The sequence below is a fragment of the Mastigoproctus giganteus genome, chromosome 12, assembly GCF_048544385.1.
Source record: "Mastigoproctus giganteus isolate SK-2022 chromosome 12, ASM4854438v1, whole genome shotgun sequence".
Lineage (NCBI taxonomy): Eukaryota > Metazoa > Arthropoda > Arachnida > Uropygi > Thelyphonidae > Mastigoproctus > Mastigoproctus giganteus.
The window spans coordinates 80,936,463-80,964,209 of record NC_143586.1 but is presented as its reverse complement, the minus strand read 5'-3'; the positions used below and the strand labels follow the sequence as shown (position 1 = coordinate 80,964,209).

General features: G+C 38.6%; 1 protein-coding gene across 2 annotated transcripts in view; it reads right to left on the bottom strand.

Moving 5' to 3' along the window:
• Window positions 1–27,747, bottom strand: part of Vps13B (vacuolar protein sorting 13B) — a 965,007-nt gene that overhangs the window by 416,308 nt on the left and 520,952 nt on the right. The window contains exon 28 of one of the 2 annotated variants that reach the window (XM_090386413.1): window positions 22,983–23,143. In XM_090386413.1, the coding sequence (XP_090242539.1) occupies window positions 22,983–23,143 (161 nt within the window). The remainder of the gene's footprint in view (window positions 1–22,982; window positions 23,144–27,747) is intronic. The other variant, XM_090386414.1, reaches the window with a different exon arrangement.

Here is a 27,747-nt window from a genome sequence, read left to right as displayed (position 1 = left end):
AGCCAATGAGAATATGTCTAATAGTCAAATTGTTAGAGCAATGTGTACAATGTGGTGGATCGTCTCCTGTGAGTAAATAAATATGTGTCAGATGAGTATGACCTATTCTTGCCCTTGATGGTTGGGTGATATGTTGTTTAATGGCACAAGGGCTACTAAGGCCATATTGTGCCTGATTCTATTCTGTAGTGCAATTACCAGTTAAAATCTGTTAAATAATTGTGTCTGCTTCAAGAAAACAAACTCGGCTAGATTTGCTTGTTTATTTGTTATTTGGTTTTTAGGAGCATTAGAACTAAGGCCATATTGCTCGGGGATATGCGGTGGTCATTCCCTGACCTTTCCGCATCCTCCATATTTGGTGGTGATGGGCTCAAACCCCGGTCTAATCAAGAAGCGTGTGCTACGCACTGCTGCTCCTTCCGACCTGGCTACGGAGGCGCCACGCTAGATTTGCATTGTCTCCAATTAGATGAGCTAATGTTAAAGGTTCTTGCAGATGCGAAAGCGATGTGAAAATTGTGCTTCGATAATTATTATAATGATTGCAATCTATTAGAATATGCTTCACTGTAAGTGTAGATTGACAATATGAACAAATAGGTGGGTCTTCCCTCATGAGTAAATAAATATGGGTTACATGCGTGTGCCCAGTACGTGTCCTAGTAAGGTTCACCTCCTCTTGCCTATTTGATCGCATGCTTGATGGCCACAACTTATGTTCCTGTTTAAATTGAAGCAGCTTATTGCCACCCTGAGCCTGCCAGATTTGCAATCATTGCACTTCACACACATTTTTTATGACTGATTTCTAGTCTGTATATGGCACTTGGTAGTTAGAAGAGCTTGCAGTGATTGAATGTTTAATTGAGTGTTGAATGTTAATAATTTATTTTGAGATCTGATTTGCTTCAATACGGGGTGGAGTGGCTTAGATGAATTTTTCAATGCTGTTATTGCACTCAGAGAATCAGAGTAGACCATAGTTTTCTTAATCGAGAAATTAATCACATGATCCAGAGCTATATCATCCCACAGTTCAGCAGAATAGATGCTGCATTCCTTTGGAAGGGACACAGAACTAGAAAAAATAGACGAAACTGCCACTGCACCCAATGTCGTACTTGTTTTTGAACCATCGGTATATATTTGGCTACATGAGAATTTTTAGCTACATGTGCAGCATGGAGCTTCCTGATGGTGAGATCTGCTGCTTGCTTTTTACCCCATTGTTGGAATGAGAAATCACAGATTGGAGAATAATCAGACCATGGAGGGTCAGGTGTGCTTGTTTCCTGAAAAATATTACCCATGTCTAAATTCCAGCATTGTGGTAACTGTAGCGGCCTTATCCTGATTGGCTTGTTTTCATTGGGTTTGTTCTGATAAAAGGTGGTCCATTGGGGCTCAAATAAGTATGGCAAGATAGGATGGAAGGGAATGCTCCATATTTTTGCTGCATAGTTGAGTAGCAATATTTTCTTCCGAAGATGGAGTGGAGGTTCGTGTGCCTCTATATATAAACTCTGTACAGGGGATGTTCTGAATGCTCCTAAAACAGTTCTTAGGGCACTGCGATGGATAGTGTCTAACCCAATTAGTGCACTTTTCTTGGCAGTCATAGATTGGAGCTCCATAATCCAAGCGAGATCGGATTAATACCCGATATAGCCGAAGCAGAGTATATCCGTCAGCATCCCATGTTGATGATGATAGTACTCTGAGGATATTTAACTTTTTCAAACAAATGGTTCTCAGGTATGTGATGTGTTGTAAGAAGTTTAATTTATTATCTAGGATACTGTTTGAAAGAGGTATGGTGGAATTTTTAAGTTTTAATTCAGGCTCAGGGTGGATCTTTTGTTTTTTACAAAAACGAATACAGTTGGATTTTTGTGCTGATAAGCGGTAGCCATTGCGAGACATCCACAGCTCAATTTTGTTAATTGAGATCTGAAGCTGTCTCTGGATAGAATTCATATTTTTCCCTTGGCACGAGATCATGAGGTCATCTGCATAGTGATATAATTCTACTGTTCTTGGAATATCATGGATGATATTGTTTATTCTTATTAAAAACAGGGTAGGACTCAAAATAGATCCCCAAGGGACCCATTCCTCCTGGATATGGACTATAGAAAGAACATTTAGATGAATAACTTGGAAGGTTCTGCCCTGGAGAAAGCTCTGAACAAACAAGGCAAGGCTGCCTCGTAGTCCAAAGGTGTGAAGATCCCGTAGAATGCCCAAACGCCATGTTGTATTAAAGGCCTTCTCTAAATCCAAACTTACCATAACTAGGTGGTCATTTCTGACAAAAGCATTTCTGATGTTTGATTCTGCTTCAGTCAAATCTAATGCAGATTTCATCATATCTAATGCAGATTTCATCATATCTAATGCAGATCTATTTTGCTAAAAGCCATACTGATTTTTATGTAAGGTGTTATGTGACTCAAGAAACCAGGTGAGACGTTTGTGGACCGTTTTCTCCAGTGTTTTACCCAAACAACTAGTTAAGGAAATTAGACGATAATTAACTGGATTAGAGAGGTCTTTTCCTGGTTTAGGGATGGCTAATACAAGTGAATGTCTCCAAGAGTGAGGATAATCATATTCCTGAAAAATTCTATTAAAAATATTAGAAGAGTTTGTAAAGCAGCATCATTCCAATGTTTTATCATAATATAAAAAGTACCATCAGGGCCAGCTGCACTATTGGGTGCTCTGTTAAGAGATTCCTTTAACTTGGATATTGTAAAAGGCTGTTTATATGGAAGAGAGCAGTCGGTGTTGAAATTTAACTTCTGCCTTTCTGTTGCCTCTTTAATTTGTAGGAATGGAGCATCATATGAATTTACTGCTGATACTTTAGCAAAAGCATTTGCTATGTCTTTTGGGGAAGACAGTTCCTGTCTCTTACAGATCAATATAGGAGAGGAAGACAAAGGATATTTACCATTCAGATGTTGGATTTTCCTCCAGATTAATCTAGTATCGGTGTTTCTGGTAATAGTGGAAGCGAACTGTATCCAGGAAGCTGTTTTTGGCTTTCCTTCTTATTTGTCACGCTTTAGCATAAAGTTTCTTGTAAATAATAAAGTTAATAGTAGTGGGATGCTTGTGGAATATATTCCAAGTTTTATTCTTTTCTTTTTTTGCTATATTACATTCATCATTCCACCAGTAGTTTTTATGCCTGCTTGGACGAGTCGACGACTGAGGAATGGATTTATTAGTTGCTGCTAGTATCTGTGTAGTGACATGGTCAGTGGCTTCATCTATTGAGAGATTCTGAATCAAATGTTTATCTAAAGATATAATTAAGGAAAACTTTGTCCAGTTTGCCTTTGAGAATTTCCACATTTTGCGAGTTTCCTGATAGGTGGAGATAGTTTGGAATCTACAAATAATAGGAAGTTGATCGCTGTTATGTGTATTATCCAATACTGCCCAATGTATACTTGGGTATAGTGCGGGGGAGCAGATAGACAAATCTAGGGCAGAAGTATTTCCTGTGGGAGAATGCACGAGTATGTGGACTGGTGTTCAGCAGAGTTAGATTGTGTGTGTCGAGTATGGTTTCTACTAGTTTCCCTCTTTTATCCATACGTAGACTTCCCCATAATGGATGGTGACCATTAAAGTAACCCATCAAACAAATAGGAGGTGGTATCTGGGCAAGGAGCTCATCAAAGTCTTTGAGTACATATGTTTGGTTTGGTGGAAGATAAATAGATACAAGAGAAAAATTATTCCAAGTTCTATTCTTACAGCAACAACTTCTAAATTAGTTTTTAAGGGGATTTGCCTAGATGGATTTGTAACAGATACTAAAACTACTACACCTCCATGGGCTGCAGTTGCTGCATTCCTGGCATGCCCGTACAAAGTATATTTCTTTATTGAGGAGATCACTTGTAGAGTTAAATATGTTTCCTGTAAACAAATGCCTGCTGGACCGAAATGTCGAATTAAGTCATATAGCTCATCTGTATTAGTATGTAGTCCTCGTCAATTGAATTGTAAAATACACTGCATTATTTAGTTTTACTGGTAGGATGATCCGGTTGTTTTTTAGAGATAGGCTTATTGCGATCTATTTTAATTTTATCTTTTTTAGGAAAGGTAAGCCGTCCAGTGTCCATATCGTCTTCAGCATAAATTTCTAATAAAGGTTCTTCTTGAGTTTAGTCATCTATATTCATTTCTGAAGTATTAATGTGGCTCTTAGATGATTCGGCTTTTGCCATTCTGGTGTCACTTTGGGACTTTCTGCCACTACTAGAGGGGATGGAAATTGGGGTGTTACAAGTCTGGTCTTTGATGTTTTGCTTCAAAGATGGCTGAGGAACTGAAAGCTGAGCCCTAGACCATTCAGCAAGTGATGTGTTAGGTGGAACTGAGTCACTGGTTTGTGTAGCAACAGAATGATATTTCTTTGTAATATTAGCATATGTGCATGCAGGAGTATCTTTCAGAATTTGTTGTCTCGCTTCCTGATAGGTCAATTTGTGTTCAACTTTAAATATCTGTATTTTCTTCCCAAGTTTCCATAACTCGCAATTTTTAGAATATGCAGGATGATCTTTCTTGCAATTAGGGCAAACTGCAGATGTTGCAGTACAGTCGGTTTGAGTGTGATCCTGGTCTGGACTTACACTACGGGTTGGAACAAGATTGCCATCCCTAAGAGTCAAATTTCTCTTAGCTTGTATGACCTTTTGATCTTTCAGTTCCTGCACAATTTCAGTTCCTCTTCTGTTACATTCAACAGATCCCACTTAGAGATAACACCTTTGGAACTATTTAGGGTGCTGTGGGGAGACATTCAACAGATCCCACTCAGAGATAACACCTTTGGAACTATTTAGGGTGCTGTGGGGATTTTTAACAGGAATTCCTCCAAATGTTGTGAGCTTTAACAACAGTTCTGAATGTTTGAACTGTGTTGTCTCAACGAGTAAATTGCCTGACTGTAATCTTTTGACCATTTTAGGTGATCCAGCAGCATTTTCTAGAAATCTTTGTATGATAAATGGAGACAGTTTACTCACTGGTTGACTACTTAAAGAATGGATAATGAGGAAAGTTGGATACTCTGGTTGGTTATTATCTTTTTTTAAGCACTTATGGGCATTTCCTTGGTCCAAGTTATACCAATCTGTGGTATTTGAGCTTGGTGGCTCTAATGTTGGATAATTTTCTTTATCCATTTCAGCTCCTTTTCATCCTGGGGTTTTGCTTTTCCACCCAGGCTACAGGCCCCGCCACGGGGAGGCAGGAGAAGTGCCACTTGTGGCCAAGTGTAGGAATTAGTACGGTTAGTATATAATAAAGAAAAAGGTACTTTCCTTTTTCTGGTATACTTTTAAAAAGTAGAGCTAATTAACAGAAAGACTTCTAAACCGAATTAAACAAGGAAAAACACAGTCACTGTAGAAAAATCACTCTATTAACCGCAATAGATATAGCACAGAAGATTGCTTGGCCTCAAGATTCGCTTGGCACCCGGGGCCAGAAAAGTTGCTATACGCAGTTGGAAGGGAAGCTAAAATAATAGCGGAGGGAACACTGCTGCTCCAACAGCTAATTGAGATTTGGACCCATCGGTATATATTGGCAGGAAATCAACATAGCTCTGAATATGACTTGAATGGAGTTGTTTCAGGTTGAGAGTCGGTAGAAGATTCTTACCCCATTGAAGAAAATCAAAGTTCAGTTGAGGAGGGGAGTCCAAGGTGGATGAAAGTAATTCTTTACCCGTTGACTTTTGTGAAGAGGAACTTTCCAACTCTGTGATATTTCAAAGAGCCGTAGGCCTGCTGAGCTTATTTTATTAGGTTTATTTCTGTAGAGATTAGGTAGTTGAGGATTGAGGAGGTATGGGTGAATAGGATTGCAAACAGCAACTTTTTATTTTGGCTGCATACTTCAGTAGTAACATTTTTCTGCAGAGGTTCAAAGGGGGTTCGTGAGCTTCAATATATAGACTGTGAGTTGGAGATGTCCTGAAGGCTCCAAGTGCAACTGTGTCGTATAGAATCCAGCCAGCGTAGTATTCTTTTGGGCAGAATCATAGACTGGAGCACCATAAGCGAAACGAGATCTAATTAATGCTCTATATAGTCGAAGCAAAGAGGTATGATTTGCTCCCTAAGACAGGGCGGATAAAGCTTTTAGTATGTTTATCTTTTTGAGACAGGTATTACGTACAAATTTAATATGTTCAAAGAAGTTTAACTTCTTGTCAAGGGTTAATCCCAAGAATCTGATGTTGTTGGCAATCGGAATGGTAAAGTCTGACGTATGAAGTTCGGGATCTGTATGTAATTTGCATTGATTCCAAGCAGTTTTCTGTTGTGAAAGATGATAGCCATTGAGCACTGCCCACTTTTGTATTTTATTTAGTGATATCTGCATTTGACATTCAATAGATCTCGTGTTCTGAGAATGGGAAGAAAGAGAGATCGTCAGCATAATGGTAAGCCTCAACAGTATTTGGAAGTCCTTTTGTAATGGAATCAATTCGAAGGGCAAAAAGGGTTGTACTCAGTACAGACCCTTGCAGAACTCCTTCTTCCTGCAAGAATCTCATAGAAAGGGAGTTAAAATATCGTACCTGATAAGAACGACTCCATAAAAAGTTCTTAATGAATATAGGCAGGTTGCCTCATAGACCAAGGGCATACAGATCTCTAAGACTGCCATGATGCCAGGTAGTATCATATGCCTTCTCTATGTCGACAGAGACCATAACAAGGTGTTCATTTCTCACAAAGGCATTGCAAATTGCGGATTCGGCCTTGACCATGAGATCTAAGGCAGACCTGTTTTGGCGAAAGCCATTGACTATTACTCATTAGATTTTGGTCTTCAATTATCCAAATGAGTCGTCTGTGGATAATTTTCCCAAGGATTTTACCGAGGCAACTGGAAAGGGAAATTGGCTGGTAACTAAAAGGACTGGAGGGATTTTTACCAGGTTTCAAAAAGGCCAAAATGTAAGATAGATGTTTTCCGGAAATATTCGATTATAAATTAACAGCAGCAGCTGCAATTGTTTGTCATAAAAGTGCTATAACATAATGTAATATATTCCAATGGGTCCTGCTGCACCGTTGCATGATGTTCTAACGGCTTGTAGAAGTTCCAAATATTGAAGAGGCTGGTTATATGGTAAGATTAGAGAGATGCGAAAGTTTATAGATCGCTCTTGACATTCAATAGATCTCATGTTCTGAGAATGGCAAGAAACAGAGATCGTCAGCATAATGGTAAGCCTCAACAGTATTTGGAAGTCCTTTTGTAATGGAATCAATTCGAAGGGCAAAAAGGGTTGTACTCAGTACAGACCCTTGCAGAACTCCTTCTTCCTGCAAGAACTAAAATACTTGTCCAGCTCAGTCTTAAATTTATTTAGGCTATCAACTTCCACAACAAAGGATGGAAGTCTGTTCCACCAAGCAAGTTAACATGGTGTCGGGCCGTAGGATTCGTAATGGAACAGAGTTTTTAGCTGCTGATAACAAGTGGGATGTTATATATTCAGTTACTTCATCAATGGACTGTAATTGTATAATTTCCTCATCCAGGATGATAGTTGACTGAAATTTGACCCAATTGGCACGAGAGAATTTCCATTTCTGGCAGGGTTTGGTTAATGGTGGTTATGCAGTGAGCATATTACAAACAATTGGGAAATGATCGCTACCCATGGGATCGTTCATAATAGACCATTCCATGACTGAAAATAGTACCAGGGAGCATATTGAGAGGTCAGTTGCAGAAGTTTGTCCAGTTGGCAATTGTATGTGAGTAGGTTCACCTGTAATAAGAATGATAAGATTTTGCCTATCCAGAAAGGTTTCAATCAGTCAGCCATGTATATCTAATTTAGAAGATTCCCATAAAGGGTGGTAACCATTGAAATCCCCAACAGACAGGGGAAGGTAACTGCAGTAGAAGGTTTTCCAGATCTTGGTAAGAGAAGGTATGATTTGGTGGAAGATAGATTGAAACTAGTGTTATTAGCATTAGTAGAGGCATATGATGATGCAAGAAAGCAAGCTTATGCAGCATCAGCAAAAAAAAAAAAAAAAAAGCTCCCATTTCACCCCTCCGTTTGTTCCAAATACCTGTCCAGCTAAGTCTTAAATTTATATAGGCTGTCAACTTCCACAACAAAGGATGGAAGTCTGTACCACCAAGCAACTACCCTCTGGCTAAAGGCAAGCTTCCGCACATCTATTCTACAACTGTCTTTCCTCAATTTGAATTTATGCCCTCTCAGATGATTATTCTGAGCAAGAGGAAGAATCCCATCAGCATTGAGCATGCTCAAACCGTTCAAGGTTTTATACACCTCAATCAGATCACCTAGTCTCCAGCACAGCAATTTGCAAAACTTAATCCTTTCTTCGTAAGAAAGGATTAACACTAATCTTGTTGCCCTTCTCTGAATTTGTTCCAACAGCTCTATATCCTTCTTAAAATGAGGCCTCTAGACCTGTACACATTACTCAAGGCCTGACAATTGCCTTATACAAGGGGATAATCACCTCCTTATCACTTCAAGAAAAAAAATTTTTTTTTTTTTTTTTTTATGTGAACCCCAAACACGAGAGGTATTAGAACCTATAGTACTTAGTACCGTGCTTGGGTTGGAGGTGGAGAAGACGAAAGAAGATATTTGTTGACATTGGACTTGAACTTCTGTAGATTGTAATTTTCAGGAAATACATATGAAGGAAGGTTGTTCTAGAAAACGGCAGTTGAATGAATAAATGAGGAAGATGAAAAGTTTTGTTCTGTGAGTTTGAAGTTGGACAATAAATGGATGTTGGCTGGTGGCGGCACGTGTTCAGACGGTTTTGAAAGAGAGAGCGGGAATTATAGAAGCCAATTCAGAAGAACAGTGCCCATCGAAGTATCTGTAGAAGAGGCATGCAGCAGAAACAGTACATCTATGAGAAAGCGAGTGGACAGACTCTGTTAGAGATGAATCATTAATTAACCTAACTGCCCTCTTCTGAATGGAATCAAGTAGCCTGAGAGAGGTTTTGGGGGCACCACCCCAGATGTGGGAACAATATTCAATGGCAGGGCAGATTTGCGATTTATACAGAGTGAGCAGCTGTTTGGAAGAAAAGTAATGCCGACAGCAAAAGAGAAAACCCAGTTTTTTAGATGCAGAGGAAGCAATATTTGTAATGTGCTTGTGCCAAGAGAGATTAAAAGTCAGGGTAATCCCCAAAAGAGATATATCATTTTGCCTAGAAATCGGAGTGCCACTAAAGATAAGCATAGGAGCAGAAGAATCCTTTTTGCGAGATATAAGACAAGACTGAGTTTCAGAAGGGTTAAAATCAACTAAGTTGTCTTTGCCCCACTGCAGAATTACCTGAAGATCAGCATTTAAGGAATTGGTAGCAGACTTTCGAGAAGTTGAAGCTGATTGAGCAGAACAAGGTTTCTCAAAATGGAAAGTGCAATGCAATGTGCTATCATAGGCAAAACTATGGATAGGATTTCCAGTCAATGGAAGAAGGTCATTAATATAAAAGAGGAAAAGAGTGGGAGAAAGAACTGAACCTTGGGGGACACCGGCATTAGAGGAGAAGTTAGAAGACAGAGAGCCATCTACCATCACCCTCAGTGAGCGATTAGAGAGAAAACTGAATAACCAATTACTAAAAACAGTTGGCAAACCATAAGATAGAAGCTTGTTTAGAAGACCTTGATACCAAACACAATCAAAAGCCTTTGAGATGTCAAGAGCAACTACTTGTGTTTCACCGAACCTTTCCACTGAATTAGTCCATAAATGGGTAACATAAGCCAGAATATTACCAGTGGATCGACACTGACAGAATCCATACTGGCGATCGTTGATCAGACGGAAGGTTTCTAGGTAGTTTAAAATTTGGCGGTTAATTGATTTCTCCATTACTTCAGAAAGAGTAGAAGTAATCACAATGGGATGATAATTGGATGGGAGGGATTTGTCACCCTTTTTAGGAACTGGCTGGATATGAGCAAATTTCCAAGCAGAAGGAAAAACACCTCTGGAATAAGAAAGTGAAAAAAGGTGGCAAAGAATAGGAGTAAGTTCAGGAGCACAGGTTTTGAGAACAAGTGGAGAAATACCATCGGGACCTGGAGCTTTCTTAGCATCAAGATTCGTCAAAATCCATCTGACATCCTTTTGACGGAAGACCACAGGGGGCATTGAATGGAGCATGTTGGGAATGGTGGGAGGTGTTTTACCAAGATCATTAATACATGAGCTGGAAGAAAAATGGGATGCTAGCAGGTCAGCTTTATCCTTGGCTGAAGTGACAACAGAACCATCTGGTTTGGACAGAGGTGAGAACAGAGATGGGTAAAAGTTGCGGCCAATAGCTTTGGCAAGAGACCAGAATGCTCGGCTACCATTAGGGCAAGAAGCAAGTTTTCTACTCTTAGCCTGTTCAAACTCTAGTTTGGACTGATTAATAACTGCTTTACAATTGTTGCGAGCTTCGGTATAGGCAGAAAATGAAACTGGAGAATTAGAAACAAGCCAATTATGATATGCAACATTCTTCTCTTGAACAGCCTTAGCACATTTATTGGTTTGTTTGTTTGATTTGGTAGTTGTTGGCGCATCGGCTTCTGTGGCCATATTGCACCTCCCAAGGTTTTTGTAGTACTTTGATCCAAGCCCGAGGCGGGAATCGAACCCGCGACCTTTGGGTTGCCGGGCAGTTACTTTACCCACTCGGCTAGCCCGGTCGGCTGCACATTTATTGGAAAACCAAGGTTTAGATAACGGACGAGATTTTAAAGTGGAGTGTGGGATGAAGGATTCCATTCCTGCAAGAATAATTTCACTGACACGATCTGAGCAAACGTTGACATCAGAAGTTTTGAAACAGTAATCCGACCAAGGAAAAGAAGTCTCGCAGGTCATCCCATTTTGCATTCTTGTAATGCCAAACAACACGAGGTTGGGAATAGCCATGAGATAAAGGTTCCATTGGAGAAGAGACAATCACCAAGTTGTGATCTGAAGTGCTTAAAGGACCTCTCACTTCGACTGTGTACTTAGAAGAGTTGCTTGTAAGATTGGCTGTATGATTAGGATTGTCCGGTATTCTTGTAGGTAAATGAACAATCTGTGCTAGGTTATTAGTAATTGCAAAAGCCTCAGCATCTCGACCAGCTGGGTCGGTGTGACTAGAAAATGGAAGCCAGCTGGAGTTGTGAACATTAAAATCACCAAGGAAAATTACCTCACTGTTAGGAAAGTTGGACTGGAGAAAGTCAAGTTGCAAAGAGAGGAAGTCAAAGAGCTCCAAGTGATTAGTGGAGTTGGGAGAATGGTAGAGACAACAGATGAATTTGACACAATGAGGTAGAGAGATTTTAAGCCAGAGAAGATCAAAAGGAGATTCCAAATTGCCAAGTCTCTGACAGGGAATATCAGAATGGTCATATGCACAAGTACCACCTTTGAGCTGAAATGAATTATACAGCGAATAATTTGGGCATCTGAGATGAGCAGTAGTTGAATCAACCGATAACTGATATTCTATCAGAAAAAGTACATGGGGTTTGGCAGACTGCAAGTGGAAATGGACATTGTTAAGATTAGAATTGAGACCACGTACATTTGTGAAAAGAATTAGGAAGTGATTGGGAGGTTTAGATCTTTTCGCAGATAGGTTTGCTCTATTAGTTTGACAATTCATGGTGTATTCAATAGTAAGAAAAAGTGAGTGGAACATGCTGTATGAAGTAATGAAATTTTTGGATATGGCGTACACGTGGTAAGAATATACCCAGATCCTTGACATAACGTGGCCTGGACAATGCTCCCTAGATACACACTACTCGGACTCCCTCCAGTCACTATCTGGCAGATTAGAGGTAGAAAGATTATACACTAGCTGATCCGGAAGCCTCCTAGAGAGTTACCAATAGGTTCGATCCAGTGTACTAACAAGCGGCTGGACAGCGAACACCATTTTAGAGCTGTACCCTCAAAATGTAACGAATATTGGATCTCGCCACGATGTTCATCATAACCTGAAAAGTCATCAATCATACTGTATGATGGAAGAGATAGGGAAGGGTTGACCGGAACTTAGCTCTAGAGACTAAACACGGGTTCCACCACTTCAAGCCTCCAATAAAATCCTGTATATCACTGATCCAATAAATTCTCCAATAAATTCCTGTATATCATTGACAAAACACCATGAGCTACTCTTGCAGACCGTCTGCACTGCTCAGAAAACTTCATATCTGCCTGCACAATTACCCCCAGGTCCTTTTCATTCTTTACCATTGTCAGTGTAGTACCAGACAGTTGATACGTTACTCTGGGGTTACTCCTTCCATTTGTAGTACTTCACATTTGACAATGTTAAAACTTCATTTGCCCCTCTCAGCCCATCTGGTGTGCATTGATTACCACTCTCTGTCTTATTCCACTCAACCATTCCTTTATCCACAGCAGCAATTTGCCTCCAATGCCACACTGCTCCAATTTGTGCAGCAGACTTCCATGTGGAACAGTATCAAAAGCCTTTCTAAGATCCAAATATATGATATCAAAGTTATTCCCTGCATCCAGTTCCTTTGTGACCACATCCTAATATCCAATCAAATTGGTCAGCCAAGACTTTATATTAACAAAATCATGCTGTGTCCAAGCTATAACTGAAGTCTTGTCTAGGTGATCCTGCAGTGCTTCTTTAACCAGTGCCTCCATTAATTTTCCTCGAACAGAAGTTAAACTAACAGGTCTATATTTAGACCTATTTGTTGATAGCCCTTTGATCCTCCTTTGTGAATTGGGATTACATCTCCAGTCCATGGGTACCTCCCTTGAGTCCAAAGAAGTTCTCATAATTATGACTAACAGTTTGATTACTTACTTTGCTGCCTCCTTTAATATAACTGGACAAATCCCATCCACTCTAGGTGCCTTTTTTTTTATGTTTATCTTCAACAATTTTTCCTCTACTTTACTCTCAGTTATTATAAGATTATCTAGCTTACTGCCAGAGTTTAATACACCTCTGGCATTGCCCCTCCTAAATAACTCCTCATGCGTTTGAATGTAGATGCAAATTACTCATTAAGTTTGTTATCCACTTCAACAGGATCATCAAGAGTTGGACCATCAATATCCAGTGTACCAATCTGATTCATCCCTTTCCTTCTAGAGTTTACATAGGTAAAAAACTCTTTGCTGTCTTTCTTTGCTCAAGATTTCTCATAATCTGCCTTTGCCTGCTTAAAGTCCTTTGTGACTTGGTTACAGACCAGCTTATATCTATTACAGGCTTCCATGTCACCCATTAATTTATATGTGTCCCATGCATTTTTCTTCTCTGCCATATGTCTCATTAGTTCATCTGACATCCATTTAGGCCTAAACCTTGAACAATATTTCTTAGGTTGGTATGTAAAACCTAGTAGCTCCCAAGATAAATTTTTTGAATGCTTACCATTTTGAATTTGCTGATGGTAACATCCCACCGTATAGAATTTAAATACCATCTCAAACCACCATAGTCGCCTTTACGAAAGCAAAAACCCTTCCCTTTGCCCCTGATGGTAGTTACCTCTTTGAGTAAATCCTACTTCAGCACACTGTGATCACTGCCATCTAGTAGTTCCTTTATCTGCAGATTCTTAATGCATGAAGAATCACTAGTGATAATCAGATCAAGGGTATTACTCCCTCTAGTTGCCTCCCGAACATGCTGATGTAAAAAAGAATCGTCCAAGAAATCCACAAAATCCTTGCTAGTGTGTGAGTGACCAACCCACAAATTCCAGTCACTATCTGGGAAATGAAAATCCCACCTTATAAGACTCTCTGATTTACTGGCTCACTCTATTTCCCTGTACAGTTTCTTATTATACTCATCAAAGTCATTAGGTCTATAACACACTCCTACTCTCAATTTTGATCTCCCAATGCTTATGTCACACCAAACTGACTCGACATATCCAGCGATGTCGACTGGCTTCACTTCCTTGGATTTTATATGTTTCTTAACTAATAGCATAAACCCTCCTCCCTTCCTATCCTGTCTCTCCTTCCTGTACACATTGTACTCCCCAAATTCCATTTCTGCATTCCTTATATCTGTGTGACACCATGTCTCTGATATCCCAGCAATATCCACCCGTGACGTTTTGAGCAATACTTCAAATTCATCAAATTTATTAACCAAACTCCTAGCATTGGTGTATACACAAGCATACATGCACCTGTTCCTATTCTTAGCTACCCTAACACAACCCATATGTTTACTTGTACCGCAATGACTCCCAGCAGTCTCTGAAATACCCTGCATCTTGTTTTCCAGCCAGGCTGCTGCTCATTCCAATAGAAGCAGTGCAAGAATCACTTTCACCTCTGCCAGTGGCTACTGTTAATCTATTAGTCTGTGTATCCCCCTCCCAAGCTAGCAGTTTTCCGACCCACCTAACACTGCCTCGATAGCATCAGCAAATATTCTTGCACCCTTTCTATTTAAGTGTATCCCATTCCTGTAGAAGCAGTCCCTTCTGTTAACAAGTACAGACCAGGCTGAAAAAAATTCTATCCCTTGAGCTTTCCACAATATTTCCAGGGCCAAATTGATCGCCAAGGCTCTAATCATATACTCCCTCCTATCCTGTCTGGGCAGAATTGCAGACACTTTGAAATTAAACCCTAATTCATGGGTTTTTTTTCGACAGTGATCTGTACTTGTTAAGTAATTCCACTGGTCTCCTACTCTTACTATCATTAGTGCCATCGTGTACAACAATATCACCTTTTGTGCCCTTAAAAGATGATATCTGCTCTACAATGTCATCAACCTTTGCCCCTGGCAGATATATCTTGGTCCTGTTCCACCTATCCTTTTGACATACCATGTTCCCCGTTTCTCTGACAACAGAATCACCAACAACTACTAGTTCCTGTTGGACTAGCGCATTCTGCCTTGGGGTTGCCACTGTGTTGCGTGATGATCAAGCGCAATCTGAGTAGTGAAATGTACAGCAACAGCTTCAATTTCTGTTTGAAGAACAATTTGCTTCGCTGGGATCTGTGAGTTGATCAAGATGGCCACACCACCACGGGCAGCATTTGATGTATTTCGATATTTTTGATGTATAGATAGTTCTTTATGGAGGTGGAAACTTGGGAAGTTAAATAGGTTTCTTGCAAGCAGAAACCCACTGGAGAGTAGCGATTAATAAGGTCATGGATATTGTTGATATTCTGCAAAGTCCTCTACAATTCCACTGTAAAATTTAAGGCATTATTTGAGATGAGTACAAGGAGCTGTATCTGATTGCTTTTCAGTATGGCAGTTTTATGTCAGTCAGACTTCAGTTTGTCTTTTTTTGGAAATATAGGCCGACCAGTGTCCATTTCTTCCTCCACATATATTTCTAAAATCGGGTCTTCCTGGTTGGATAAGTAATTAGTATCCATGGAGGGGTCTTGGATATTTTTTTTTGAATTTGAACTTTTACTATGTAATGCAATAGGAATCACGGGTGGGGAAGGAGATGTCACTGGTATTGTTAGAGGAGTGTTACATGCCTGTTCTCAGTGCTTAGGGATTTTGGATTGTAGCTGAGAGAGGACAGCTCGAGCCCAGTCAGAGATTGATATGTTTGAGGAGATGGTAACATCAGTCTGGGTATTACACAAAAACAACAAACAACTGTTTGTTGTTTTTGTGTAATACTGGCATAGGTACATTTGGGCATAGTAGTAGTAATTATTTTCCTGGCTTCTTGATAGCTTAACTTGTTCTCAACCTTATATTTAACAATTGTTTTCTCAATTTTCCATCTGTTACACGTTTTGGAGTAGGCGGAATGGTTGCCTTTGCAGTTGGGACAAGTTGCTAAACATTCGGATTGAGTATTAGCATTAGTAGAGGCATATGATGCAAGAAAGCAAGCTTATGCAGCATCAGCCAAAAAAAACCCAAAAAAACCCCACTTCCATTTCACTCCTCCGTTCGTTCGAAATAACTGAGCCTTAAATTTATTTAGGCTATCAACTTCCACAACAAGGGATCAGAAGATCTACAGTTGGGACATACTGGGTTTCCTCTGCATGTTGTCTGAGAGTGGCCATACTTTTGGCACTTGTAACATCTCAAGGGACTGAATACATAGGGACGAACATGGCAAAGTAGATAACCAGCTTTTACAGATGACCGTAGGTTTGGGGAATTAAGTGTAAGGATAATATTCTTAGTAGGTGTAAGGTTATTGTCTTTTTTAATCATGATTCTTTTTGCTGCAATAATATTTTGACTTTAAGCTCTTGAGTTATTTCTTCCTCCATCACGTTCAACAGATCCCAGCTGGATATAACACCCTTAGATGTATTTAGGGTAGCATGGGGAGATACTTTAACTAGTATCCCAGAAACATTTGAAATTAGTAAGAGTTTCCTCAGAATGTCTACGGCTTGCTGTTTCTAATAGTAGGTCTCCAGACTGCAGCCTCTTCACAGTCTTAGGAGATCCTGAAATACTCTCCAGGTGTTTCTGGATAAGGAAAGGAGATAATTTACCGAGAGGTTGTTCTGAAAGTGAATGCAAAATTAGAAATGCAGGAAACTGTATTGTTGGAGAATTTGTTTTCAACCTCTTGGGTTGTGAAATGTCATAATCAATTTCAGATTGTGGCCGAGAGCTTTTCGGCTCTAAAGGTGGAAACACATTTTGCTCCATATTTGTTACTTTTAGCCTTTGGCAGTTCAACTTTTCTGGCAAGGTTTCCGGCCCCACCACGGGGAGGCTGGAGCAGTGCCTGGTGTGACCAAACGGAGGTTAGTAAGGATTAGTACTTAGGAAAGAAAAATATAAAGGAAAGGTGGATTTCCTACCCAACTGTATAAAAACTTTTTGGTAGAAGAGCTTCTATGAAATAAACAGTTTTTGAAAATGCTGAAACTTAAAAACTACTGTCGCTTTATTAAGCTCACTTACTGAAAGAATGCATGAATAATCACCTGGTCACAATTCGCTTGGCACCCAGGGCCACAAATTGGAGCAGTGTTGCATTATGGGCAAGTTGCTGATATGGATAAAAGAATTTATCATCGTATATTATAAGAAATTCTGATTTACTGGCCCAGTCTATTTCTCAGTATGGCTTTTTCATCAGTCATTAAGCTTATAACATACTCCTACTCTCTCATTTTTGCTTTCCCAATGCCGATGTCTCACCAAACTAACTCAACATTGCACTGGCCACCATTGTCAACTGGATGCATTGCCTTAGATTTTACGTGCTTCTTAACTAAGTGCATAAACCCTATTCCCCTATCCTATCTGTATTCCATAGGGCGTGCCCTTCTATCCTCTCTAATATCCTATATCCAGGTGGAGAGTCTTTCTATCATCCACCTTCCTTATCATCATTTGTTCCCTGCTACCTTCACTCTGCCTCCAATTCTCTCTTCACCTTCCATAGTGCTTTTTTTTTTCTTTCTTTTTTTGTCTTGGGGGCCATCTCTGGAAAGCTCAGGCACAGACCAGGGTTGTTCCCATCTGAGACTATATCTATATCCTACTATACCTGGTTGCCTCCTCAGTGCAAGGACAAGCAATGTGGGGTCTCACTATGGGCTCCCACAGCTAAAGAAGGTGAGATATTTTCTACTCTGATTCAGTGGCACAGTTCAGATTCCACAAAACCTGAGTAGATGGGTTGCTTTCCTTTAAAATTCCTTTATTTTCCAGCAGACTAATTACGCATTTTTCAAAACAGAATTTAATTTTTGTTATAAATGTTGATATTTGCAGTTTATTTTTTTTACATTAAATAATTAAATAAGAAAATCCAACAGTTATTATATGACATTCTTATTACAGTAAAATTTGTGATATCCAGCACCCATGAGACTAAAGGGTTATTACATATCATAATTTTTTAATTGTATGTTACGTGTAGGTGTACCTTATTATCTAGCAATCACAAACAGAACTAATCATTTAATTTGTCACTTGATATCCTGTCCTGTTTTCCCAGCCACAGTAGAATTTCAGTGGTTTGTCTTTCTGCATTAATTTATCAGAGATTATTGAAGATCCCATGACATAACTTGTTAAAAGTTTTAACCATACTCAAGTCTATTACATGTGTACTTTCTCTTTACCATTAACACTATCCTTTTATGCTTTTTACTTACCATTCCATGATACAAAAAATGACAATGAGATATGATAAAATATTTTGGGCACTGAACTTTCTAAACCATAATGCACTATAGAGAATTGTGGATTTAGAAAGTTACAAACTGGATGTAGTTGGGTTATGATGGAGCACCGAGATGTTGATGGGCCATGAAATAGCATAACTGTCATCCATTACACCCATTCAGAACCAGGACACAAGGTTATAATTACATGTGGCCTTCACAAATTGGTAGGCAAGTGAAGGAAGGAAGGAAGGAACTAGTAGCACCACACCGTCTGGCTGCCACCTGGAGAAAAGCATGGGCTTCTTAGTCAGTTTTGATTAACATAGCTTTCTGGGCCATTCTGTGCCGGATATCATAGCTTTTACCGTATATGGTTATGATAATATTGTCAAATACTGAGAAAGATACATAAAACATAAAAAAAAAGCAGTACAGAACCTAGAAAAATAGAATATTACATACTGATATTTTCAAAGGTCAATGTGAAACTATAATTTTTGACACAGCTAGTTTTAAACTTGGGAGGGTGGGGGCACAACATAGGCTGCCTACATAGCCTTGGGGTGCATAATATAAAGGAATGGACAACATACAGTCTACAGATTGGATTCAAGAACTGATATGAGAGAAAGGAAAAGGAGGATGGCTCTTTGTTGTTGTTGGTTTTATGGTACACCAGTAGCTTTGATCATATTATTTCAGTATATTATGTCTGTATAAGTGTGTATTCACAGTCAATTTGCATGTTATGCAGGTTGCAAAACTTGAACCGATTCGCAGGGAGGAGAGCATCAGAGATGGATCATGATTATTATAAATGTCACTGTTACATTATCATCATATTAATCTGTAACTGTATTATTTTGGCAAATAATTAGTTACTTTACAACTTAAAAAAAAAACTATTCTTATAATTTTGCAGAGTGGTTTCAGATTATGTACATGCAAAATTTCAAACACGTTTCTCAATGTGGCACTTTTGCATAACTTATTTATATAATTAATTTTTTTTATGCACACACTTTTTATTTCATTTATTTAATACTAGTTAACATCATCAACTCTATAAAATATATAGACAAAGGCTGATAAATAAAGTAATTACAAATGTGTGTATTTTAATACTATACTACATTAACTTTGGTGATAAAACATATATTGCTGAGACGTCCTGTCTTCTCTGAATGCTAGCACATAGAAGAATGTGAAAATTTGTAAAATGAAATAAACTAAAAAGTAAAATATCAGTAACAAAATATTATTCTTCCAACTTCAACTTATTGAACATTTATTACTCATCTTGTCAGTTACTTATGAACCCTGATTAATGTGCGGGCCAAATTTATAAAAACTATTTTTTTTGCCCGTCAACCAAATTCACTAAAAATTATAAACTCTGTTCACTAGGACCCAATCTCATAAGCAAACACAAGGTCTTGGTGAATGAAAGAAACAAAGATATAAAGCAGCAGCCATTATCAATCCAATGCAGGAATAGAAAACTCCTCAACAATTCTTTCTGAGGGAATGGACAGTAATCTGCCACGCTGGTCCGGTGTGGGTTGGCAGATCGGCCATATTTAGCAGTCAAGGACTTGAACCCCAGTCTACCCAAAGAGCATGTGATGTTGCACTCCCACTCCTGACCACTCTGTTATGGAGGCCACTCTACTTGAAGAGTGTTTACTAAATTCACTATTTCTTTACTAAATACCAAACCACTGTTTGTATTTTTGTTCTGAATGGAGTACTAATTGCTTCAAGCAATGGGCTATTTTTAATAGCACTAGGAACTTTGAACTAGGAAATGCTGAATTAAGTTGTGAATCAGTGGAGATTATGTTGTTTGAAGAACAACATAATCTCCACTCAAGATTATGTCCACTCAAGCAACTATAGATATGACACTGAGTAGAATCTACAAAATACCTTGGAATATTGTGTCCAAGCCAGGTGGCTGCATCAAAAGAAAGATGTTCAGCTTCTTGTAAGGGTCCTAAACAGGAAACTCTTGTGAAAATAGCAAAGGAACATTCATATGAGAAGAGACTATGACATGAGTTACAGAGCTTAGAATTGCAGCACCTTACATTTTCATGTTATATTTATGCATGAGTGGACCTAGGGTTTGCAAATTATTCACAGAATAACTTTTCCTCCTTCACTCTTTCATGTAATTCTCTTCTGCATCCTCTGAAGATGTTCAGGAGTGGGAGTTTTTTTTTTTTTTTTTTTTTATGAAAACCCCAAACACGAAAGGTATCAAAACCTATAGTACTTAGCACCGTGCATGGGTTGAAGGAGAAGTGAGGGGGGAGAGGGACACTCTTTGAGTAGACCTGGGTTCAAGCCCCTGACTGCTAAATACGGTCGATCTGCCAACCAGCACTGGACCAACGTGGCAGATTATGGTCCAGTCCCTCAACGTGAATCACCGAGGAGGCTTCCATCCTGCAGTGGGTTGATAACAAAGATATAACATTTCAAAAACTCTGAAATCTTGCCATTAGGTTGGTTGAGAAGCTGTAGTCCTATTACTATGGCAGCTTTAATCATGGGGTTCTTACTGAGATGGGAACTGAAGAAAGCTTTGAACTAAGACATTAGACAACTTCAATCAGAAACAATGAAATAAAAGTGACTTTCTGACTTTTCAAAACAAACATTTAATAGTTCTATTGATGAGTTACAGTTCACCCTGCTCTAATGTGCCATCTTACAATGGCATTTCAAGTTTATGTGCATATTTATTTGACATCTTGTTTGCCATAACACCCAAGAAAATTTGAAGTTATGTGCATGAAACATATGTGCTCTTTGTCCCTAGTATAATTCCAGTTCATGGTTGTCAATTATTGCATATTGCATATGTATATACAGTTTCTATATATACGTATTCTTACTACCATAACTGTAAACAAACAAGTGCAAAAAAGTCCAGATTTTTGTCAGAAACACAAATTGGTTTCTAACATGCATCATTGCACAAGATGGTAGGTGGCTCCCTGGCTTCTAAAATTCTCAACTAACACTGCAGTTCCCTAAGGATCTGTTCTTTCACTACTGATTTCCTTCTGCCTATTAATGTCACATTAATGCATAATACATTTTTTTTTTTTGTATTAAAATATGTTTGCACTGTAAGTAATTTATGGCAGAAAAAGTTTGCTAAAAGGTCACAAGACTGTTGCTATTTGTGAACAAGATTAGTAATTCATTGATAATTGGTGATGGATGGATGATTTGATGTTTTGTAGCATACTGGCATCTTAGGCCATGAGCAAAGTCCAAATGAGTGAAGAACTCACAGTTGCTTAGTCACATGAAGCATTAGGCTGAAATATTGTATTTCATTGAAAACTTCATAGAACTTCAGGATTATTTACAGTTTGTAGAACTCCATGATAAGAATAAGTTCATGCTGAGCAAAATCTCAGTGAGACTGAGCAACAAGATGCCAAATTAGAAACAAGCTATGAACTAGAATGAAAAAGTTCCTAATCAGTTTCTAATGCTGAATTTTTTACTAAATACTCTCGATACCAAAATTTGAATAACTGATGTGGATAAAGTTATCACTAGTAGAGTTCTACATGTTATTCAGAAAATTGTCATTTTGTCAAACACTTTTTTCTGCATAACTTTTTAACTATATTTAGATTCCAGAGTGGATTACATATTTGTTGCAGTAGCTCAAACTCACACTTACCTAGTGTTGATACTTGTTTGGAACAAACTATTACTTTTATTATGTACCTGATATAGTAATACAGGAATACCTCGCATAATGCGGTTTCGAACAGCGCGGGTTTCACTATAGTGCGGTTTACAAATTTAAAAAAAAAAATTAACTGCGTTACACACCAATACATTTGATATACTGTACATGTAGTATGTATGTATTATAATGCCAGCATGAAGGCCAATGCATAGGCCACGCTGAATGTTGTCTCAACTCCCATTATATACGGACTCTGTTAGCATTCATACATTAGTAAACACTCTAGATTCCGAGCGGTGAAGTCATTGACTGTGCATAAGTTATACAAATATTTTTATTAAAGATTATTTTTTAAAACCTTTACACCTTTATACGCAAATATGAATGGAAAGAAGAAATGTAATGGTGCTGAGTGTTCTTCTAGATCCAAACTTTGAACGAGGTATGAAAGTAAGGCAGGCATTGCAAAATGACATTCGATGTTATAATGAGATGTATGTATGTATGCAGATAAAAAGAATAAAAAACTGTGCAAACTAAGCTGATCAGTCATTTTTCAAAATAAAAATACAGTACATACTTCACTTATATTCTTTTGGTACGTACATACTGTAATAAAAATCATTTGTACTGTACTTACTAGTATTTTTCATTTTTATCATTTTAGTTTCTTTTTTTGCAAGAACTTCGTGTGCATCAATTTATAGTACACAAACACCTATATATTTTTGCAACTCGACCCATATAATCAAATTGTCAGAATGCATTACATTAAAATACATACTAATAATACCTCAATCAGCGCGGTATTTTTTTGGCACAAATTAACCATGCTATGTGAGGTATTCCTGTATTAAGATCACTAAAATATGGAGTTATAAGTGATTGCTTATCACACTTATGTTCAAACCTAACAATGAATCATCATGTCAAGAAAAGTTCAGTTTGGTCATTAATCAAAATAATTTTTAAAACCTTAGTAGAAATTCATACTTCATTATTTAATGTAAATAATATATTATAGATACATACTGATTCCTTTGAAATGGTTATAAAATGTAAGCTGAATAAGTTCAAAAGTAATGGATGCTTCAACACTCGGAATTAGGGCAGGGTCAAAACATGAATCAACACGCATGCAGGCAGCTAATGCTAATGGCGATACACTGACAGACTGAGAATTCCATTCACTTCTGGGAAAAAAAGAAAAAAAAAATGACCAACTAGAGACTGCACTAATCAGAAAGAATAGACTATAATAAAAAGTTGCTGTAGACAGCTCCATAAATTATTAAAATATAAAGCAGAATTAATTTAATTAATTGAAAGAATGAATTTAGCAAATCGGTTAAAGGAGCAGTTTTTTAAATAATTAGATAATTAATGCTTTTCTGTTATGAAGAGGAAGTACAAGTAGATGGTATACTTTCTCCTTAAGTTATTGGCATTAGCATTATCCACATGGTGTATGGTGCAAGGAAGCCCAAGGCTTTTGCTGCACCAACCAAAAAAATAAATACAATAAAATAAGAATAATAAATAAAAAAATAAAATGAAACAAAACCACCTACATGAAGCACTCAAAGTAATGGAAACAACTGTAATAAGAGTTACAGGTATACTCTAATACAGTGTTGTACTACCGTTTGCTTTCAAAACAGATTGCATTTTATTTTAAAATAGATTGAAATAAATCTTGAACTGCCTTAAGAGGAATATTGGACCATTCTCATAGAGGAATGTTTCAAGCTCCTTGAGTAATGAAGGTAGAGGAAATCTGCTTCTTACTCTCTTCTTGAAATATGTCCACAGTGGCTCAATAACATTTTTTTTTTTTTTTTTTTTTTGATTTGGTAGTTGTTGGCGCATCGGCTTCTGTGGCCATATTGCACCTCCCAAGGTTTTTGCAGTACTTTGATCCAAGCCCGAGGCGGGAATCGAACCCGCGACCTTTGGGTTGCCGGGCAGGTACTTTACCCACTCGGCTAGCCCGGTCGGCCGCAATAACATTTAAGTCAGGTGATTGTGCAGGCCATGGGAGATCGTTGTGGAGGCTACTTTACATGAAGAGTATTTACTGAATTCACTATTTCCTTTCCAAATACCAAACCATAGTTTGTATTTTTGTTTTGAAGGGAGTACTAATTGCTTCAAGCAATGAGTTACTCTTAATAGCACTAGGAACTGTTACTGTGAAAATGCTGAATTAAGTTGTGCTCACAGTGGTTCAATAACATTTAAGTCTGGTGATTGCAAGAATACTTGCTGATGATAGTGAGGCAGAGTTAGGTGGGTTGGAAAACTGCTAGCTTGGGGGGAGGATACACAGACTAATAGATTAACAGTAGCTGCTGGCAGAGGTGAAAGTAATTCTTGCACTGCTTCTATTGAAATGTAATTGAGCAGCAGCCTGGAAAGCAAGGCAATGCGGATTTCCAGGACTGCTGGGAGTCACAGTGAAACAAGTAAATGCATAGCTGTGTTAGGGTAACTAAGAGTAGAAACAGGTGCATGTATACTTGTGTGTGCACCAATGTAAGGAGTATAGTTAATAAATTTGATGAGCTTGAAGTGCTAGTCAAGACATCACAGGCAGATATTGTTGAGATATCAGAGACGTGGTGTCACACAGACATAAGTAGTGCAGAAAGGATAGACAGGACAGGAAGGGAGGAAGGGTTATGCTGTTAGTTAAAAAATACATAAAATATAAGGAAGTGCATCCAATTGATGTTGGTGGACAATGCAATGTTGAGTCTGTTTGGTGTGACATAAGCACTAGGAAAGGAAAAATGAGAGTAGGTGTGTGTTATAGGCCTAATGAATCTAATGAGCATTTGTGCAGAGAAATAGAGTGGGCCAGTAAATCAGAGTGTCTTATAGTGGGAGATTTTAGTTTCCCAGAGACTCACTGGAATTTGTGGGTTGGTCACACACACACACACACACACACACACACACACACACACACACACACACACACACACACACACACACACACACACACACACACACACACACACACACACACAAGCAAGGCTTTTGTGGATTTATTAGATGATTGTTTTCTATAGCTGCATGTTTGGGACGCAACTAGAGGGAGTAATACTCTTGATCTGATTATCAGTAGTGATTCTTCATATATAAAGAATCTGCAGATAAAGGAACCACCAGTGATCACAGTGTGCTGAAGTGGGATTTACTCAAAACAGTAACTACCATCAAGGGTAAAGGGAAGGGTTTTTGCTTTTGTAAAGGTGACTACAGTGGTCTGAGGCAGTATTTAAATTCTATACGGTGGGACCAACTGATGATGTTACCAACAGCAAATTCAAAATGAGAAGCATTCAAAGAAATAATCTTGGATGCTACTAGGCTTTTCATACCAACTAAGAAGTATTGTTCAAGATTTAGGCCTAAATGGAAGTCAGATGAACTAATTAGACATGTGGCAGAGAAGAAAAATGCATGGGATACATATAAATTAACAGGTGACACAGAAGCCTATGATATATATAAGCTGGTCTGTAAGCAAGTCATAATGGAGATTAGGCAGGCATAGGCAGATTACGAGAAATCTTTGGCAAAGGATGCAAAGAAAAACAGCAAAGAGTTCTTTACTTATGTAAACTCTAGAAGGAAGGAAGGGGATGAATCAGATTGGTCCACTTGATATCGATGGTTCAACTGTTGATGATCCTGCTCAGGTAGCTAACAAACTAAATGAATATTTTGCATCTACATTCACACATGAGGAGTTATTTAGGGAGGGGGAATGCCAGAGGTGTATTAAACTCTGGCAGTAAGCTAGATAATCTTACAATAACTGTGAGTAAAGTAGAGGAGAAACTGTTGAAGATAAACATAAGAAAAGCACCCAGGGAGGATGAAATCGATCCAGTTATATTAAAGGGGGCAGCAAAGGAAGTAAGTAAACCCTTACCCATAATTATGACAGCTTCCTTGGACTCAGGGGAGATACCCATGGACTGGAAATGTGCAAATGTGACCTCAATCCACAAAGAATGATCAAAGGGGGAGACAGGTAATTACAGACCTGTTAGTTTAACTTCTGTTCCAGGAAAATTAATGGAGGCACTGGTTAAAGTAGCATTGCAGGATCATCAAGACAAGACTTCAGTTACAGCTCGAACACAGCATGGGTTTTTTAAGGAGAAGTAGTCACAAAGGAACTGGATGCAAAGAAGAAATTTGATATCATATATTTGGATCTTAGAAAGGCTTTTGATACTGTTGCACATGGGAGACTACTGCACAAATTGGAGCAGTGTGGCATTGGAGGTAAATTGCTGCAATGGACAAAGGGATGGTTGAGTGGGAGAAGATAGAGTGGTAATCAATGGACACTGCTCTTCGTGGACTAATGTTATTAGTGGAGTTCCCCAGGGTTCAGTGTTGGTTGCATTGTTTTTTTTTCTGTATTCATTAATGATACTGATGATGGAATATCAGGCTTAATGTCCAAGTTTGCAGATGACATGAAGGCTGGCAGCGTTGTTAATGATACTAATGACAGTAGGCTGCTGCAACAGGATCTAGAAAAGTTGAGTAGATGGGCTCAGAGGTGGCAACTAAAGTTTAACATTGACAAATGTAAAGTACTGCATGTGGGAACCAGTCCAGTAACCCCAGAGTAACGTATCAACTGTGTGGAACTACACTGACAGAGGTAGAGAGTGAAAAGGACCTGGGGATAATTGTGCAGGCAGATATGATGTTTTCTGAGCAGTGCAGACGGTCTGTAAGAGTAGCTCATGGTTTCTTGTCAATGATATACAGGAATTTTTCTAGCAGGAATAAGGAGGGGATTATCCCCTTGTATAAAGCAGTGGTCAGGTCACACCTTGAGTACTGTATACAGGTCTGGAGGCCTCATTTTAAGGAGGATGTAGTGCTGCAGGGATGAGTACAGAGGAGGGCTACAAGATTAGCAAAAGGAACAAAGTGTTGCTCTTACGAAGAAAGACTTAAGTTTTGCAAATTGCTGTGCTGGAGACTAGGCACCTGCGAGGTGATCTGATTGAGGTGTATAAAGCCTTGAATGGTTTGAGCATGCTCAATGCTGATGGGATTCTTCCTCTTGCTCAGAATAATCGCCTGAGAGGGCATAAATTCAAATTGAGGAAAGGCAGTTGTAGGATAGATGCGCAGAAGTTTGCCTTTAGCCAGCAGGTGGTTGATTGCTGGAACAAACTTCCATCTGTCATTGTAGAAGTTGATAGCCTAAATAGATTCAAGGTAGAACTAGACAAACATTTGGAGCGGGTGGATGACTGAAATGAGGAGGTGTAGTTTTTTTCTTTTTTTTTTTGGCTGTAAGCTTGCTTTCTTGCATCATGTGCCCTTGCTAATGTTAATTGTGCAGGCCATGGGCGAAGCTTATGGAGGCCACTACTTGAAGAGTGTTTACTAAATTCACTATTTCCTTACCAAATACCAAACCAATGTTTGTAATTTTGTTCTGAACAGAGTACTAATTGATTCAAGCAACGGGCTACTCTTAATAGCACTAGGAACTGTGACTTTGTGAAAATGCTCAATTAAGTTGTGAATCAGTGGAGATGATGTTCAAAGAATTATGTCAACTCAAGTAACTATAGGTATGATACTGAGTACAATCTACAAAATACCTTGGAATATTGTGTGCAAGTCAGGAGGCTGCATCAAAAGAAAGCTGTTCAGCTTCTTGAACGGGTCCTAAAACAGTCAACTATTGTGAAAATAGCAAAGGAACATTCGTATGAGAAGAGACTGACATGAGTTACGGAGCTTAGAG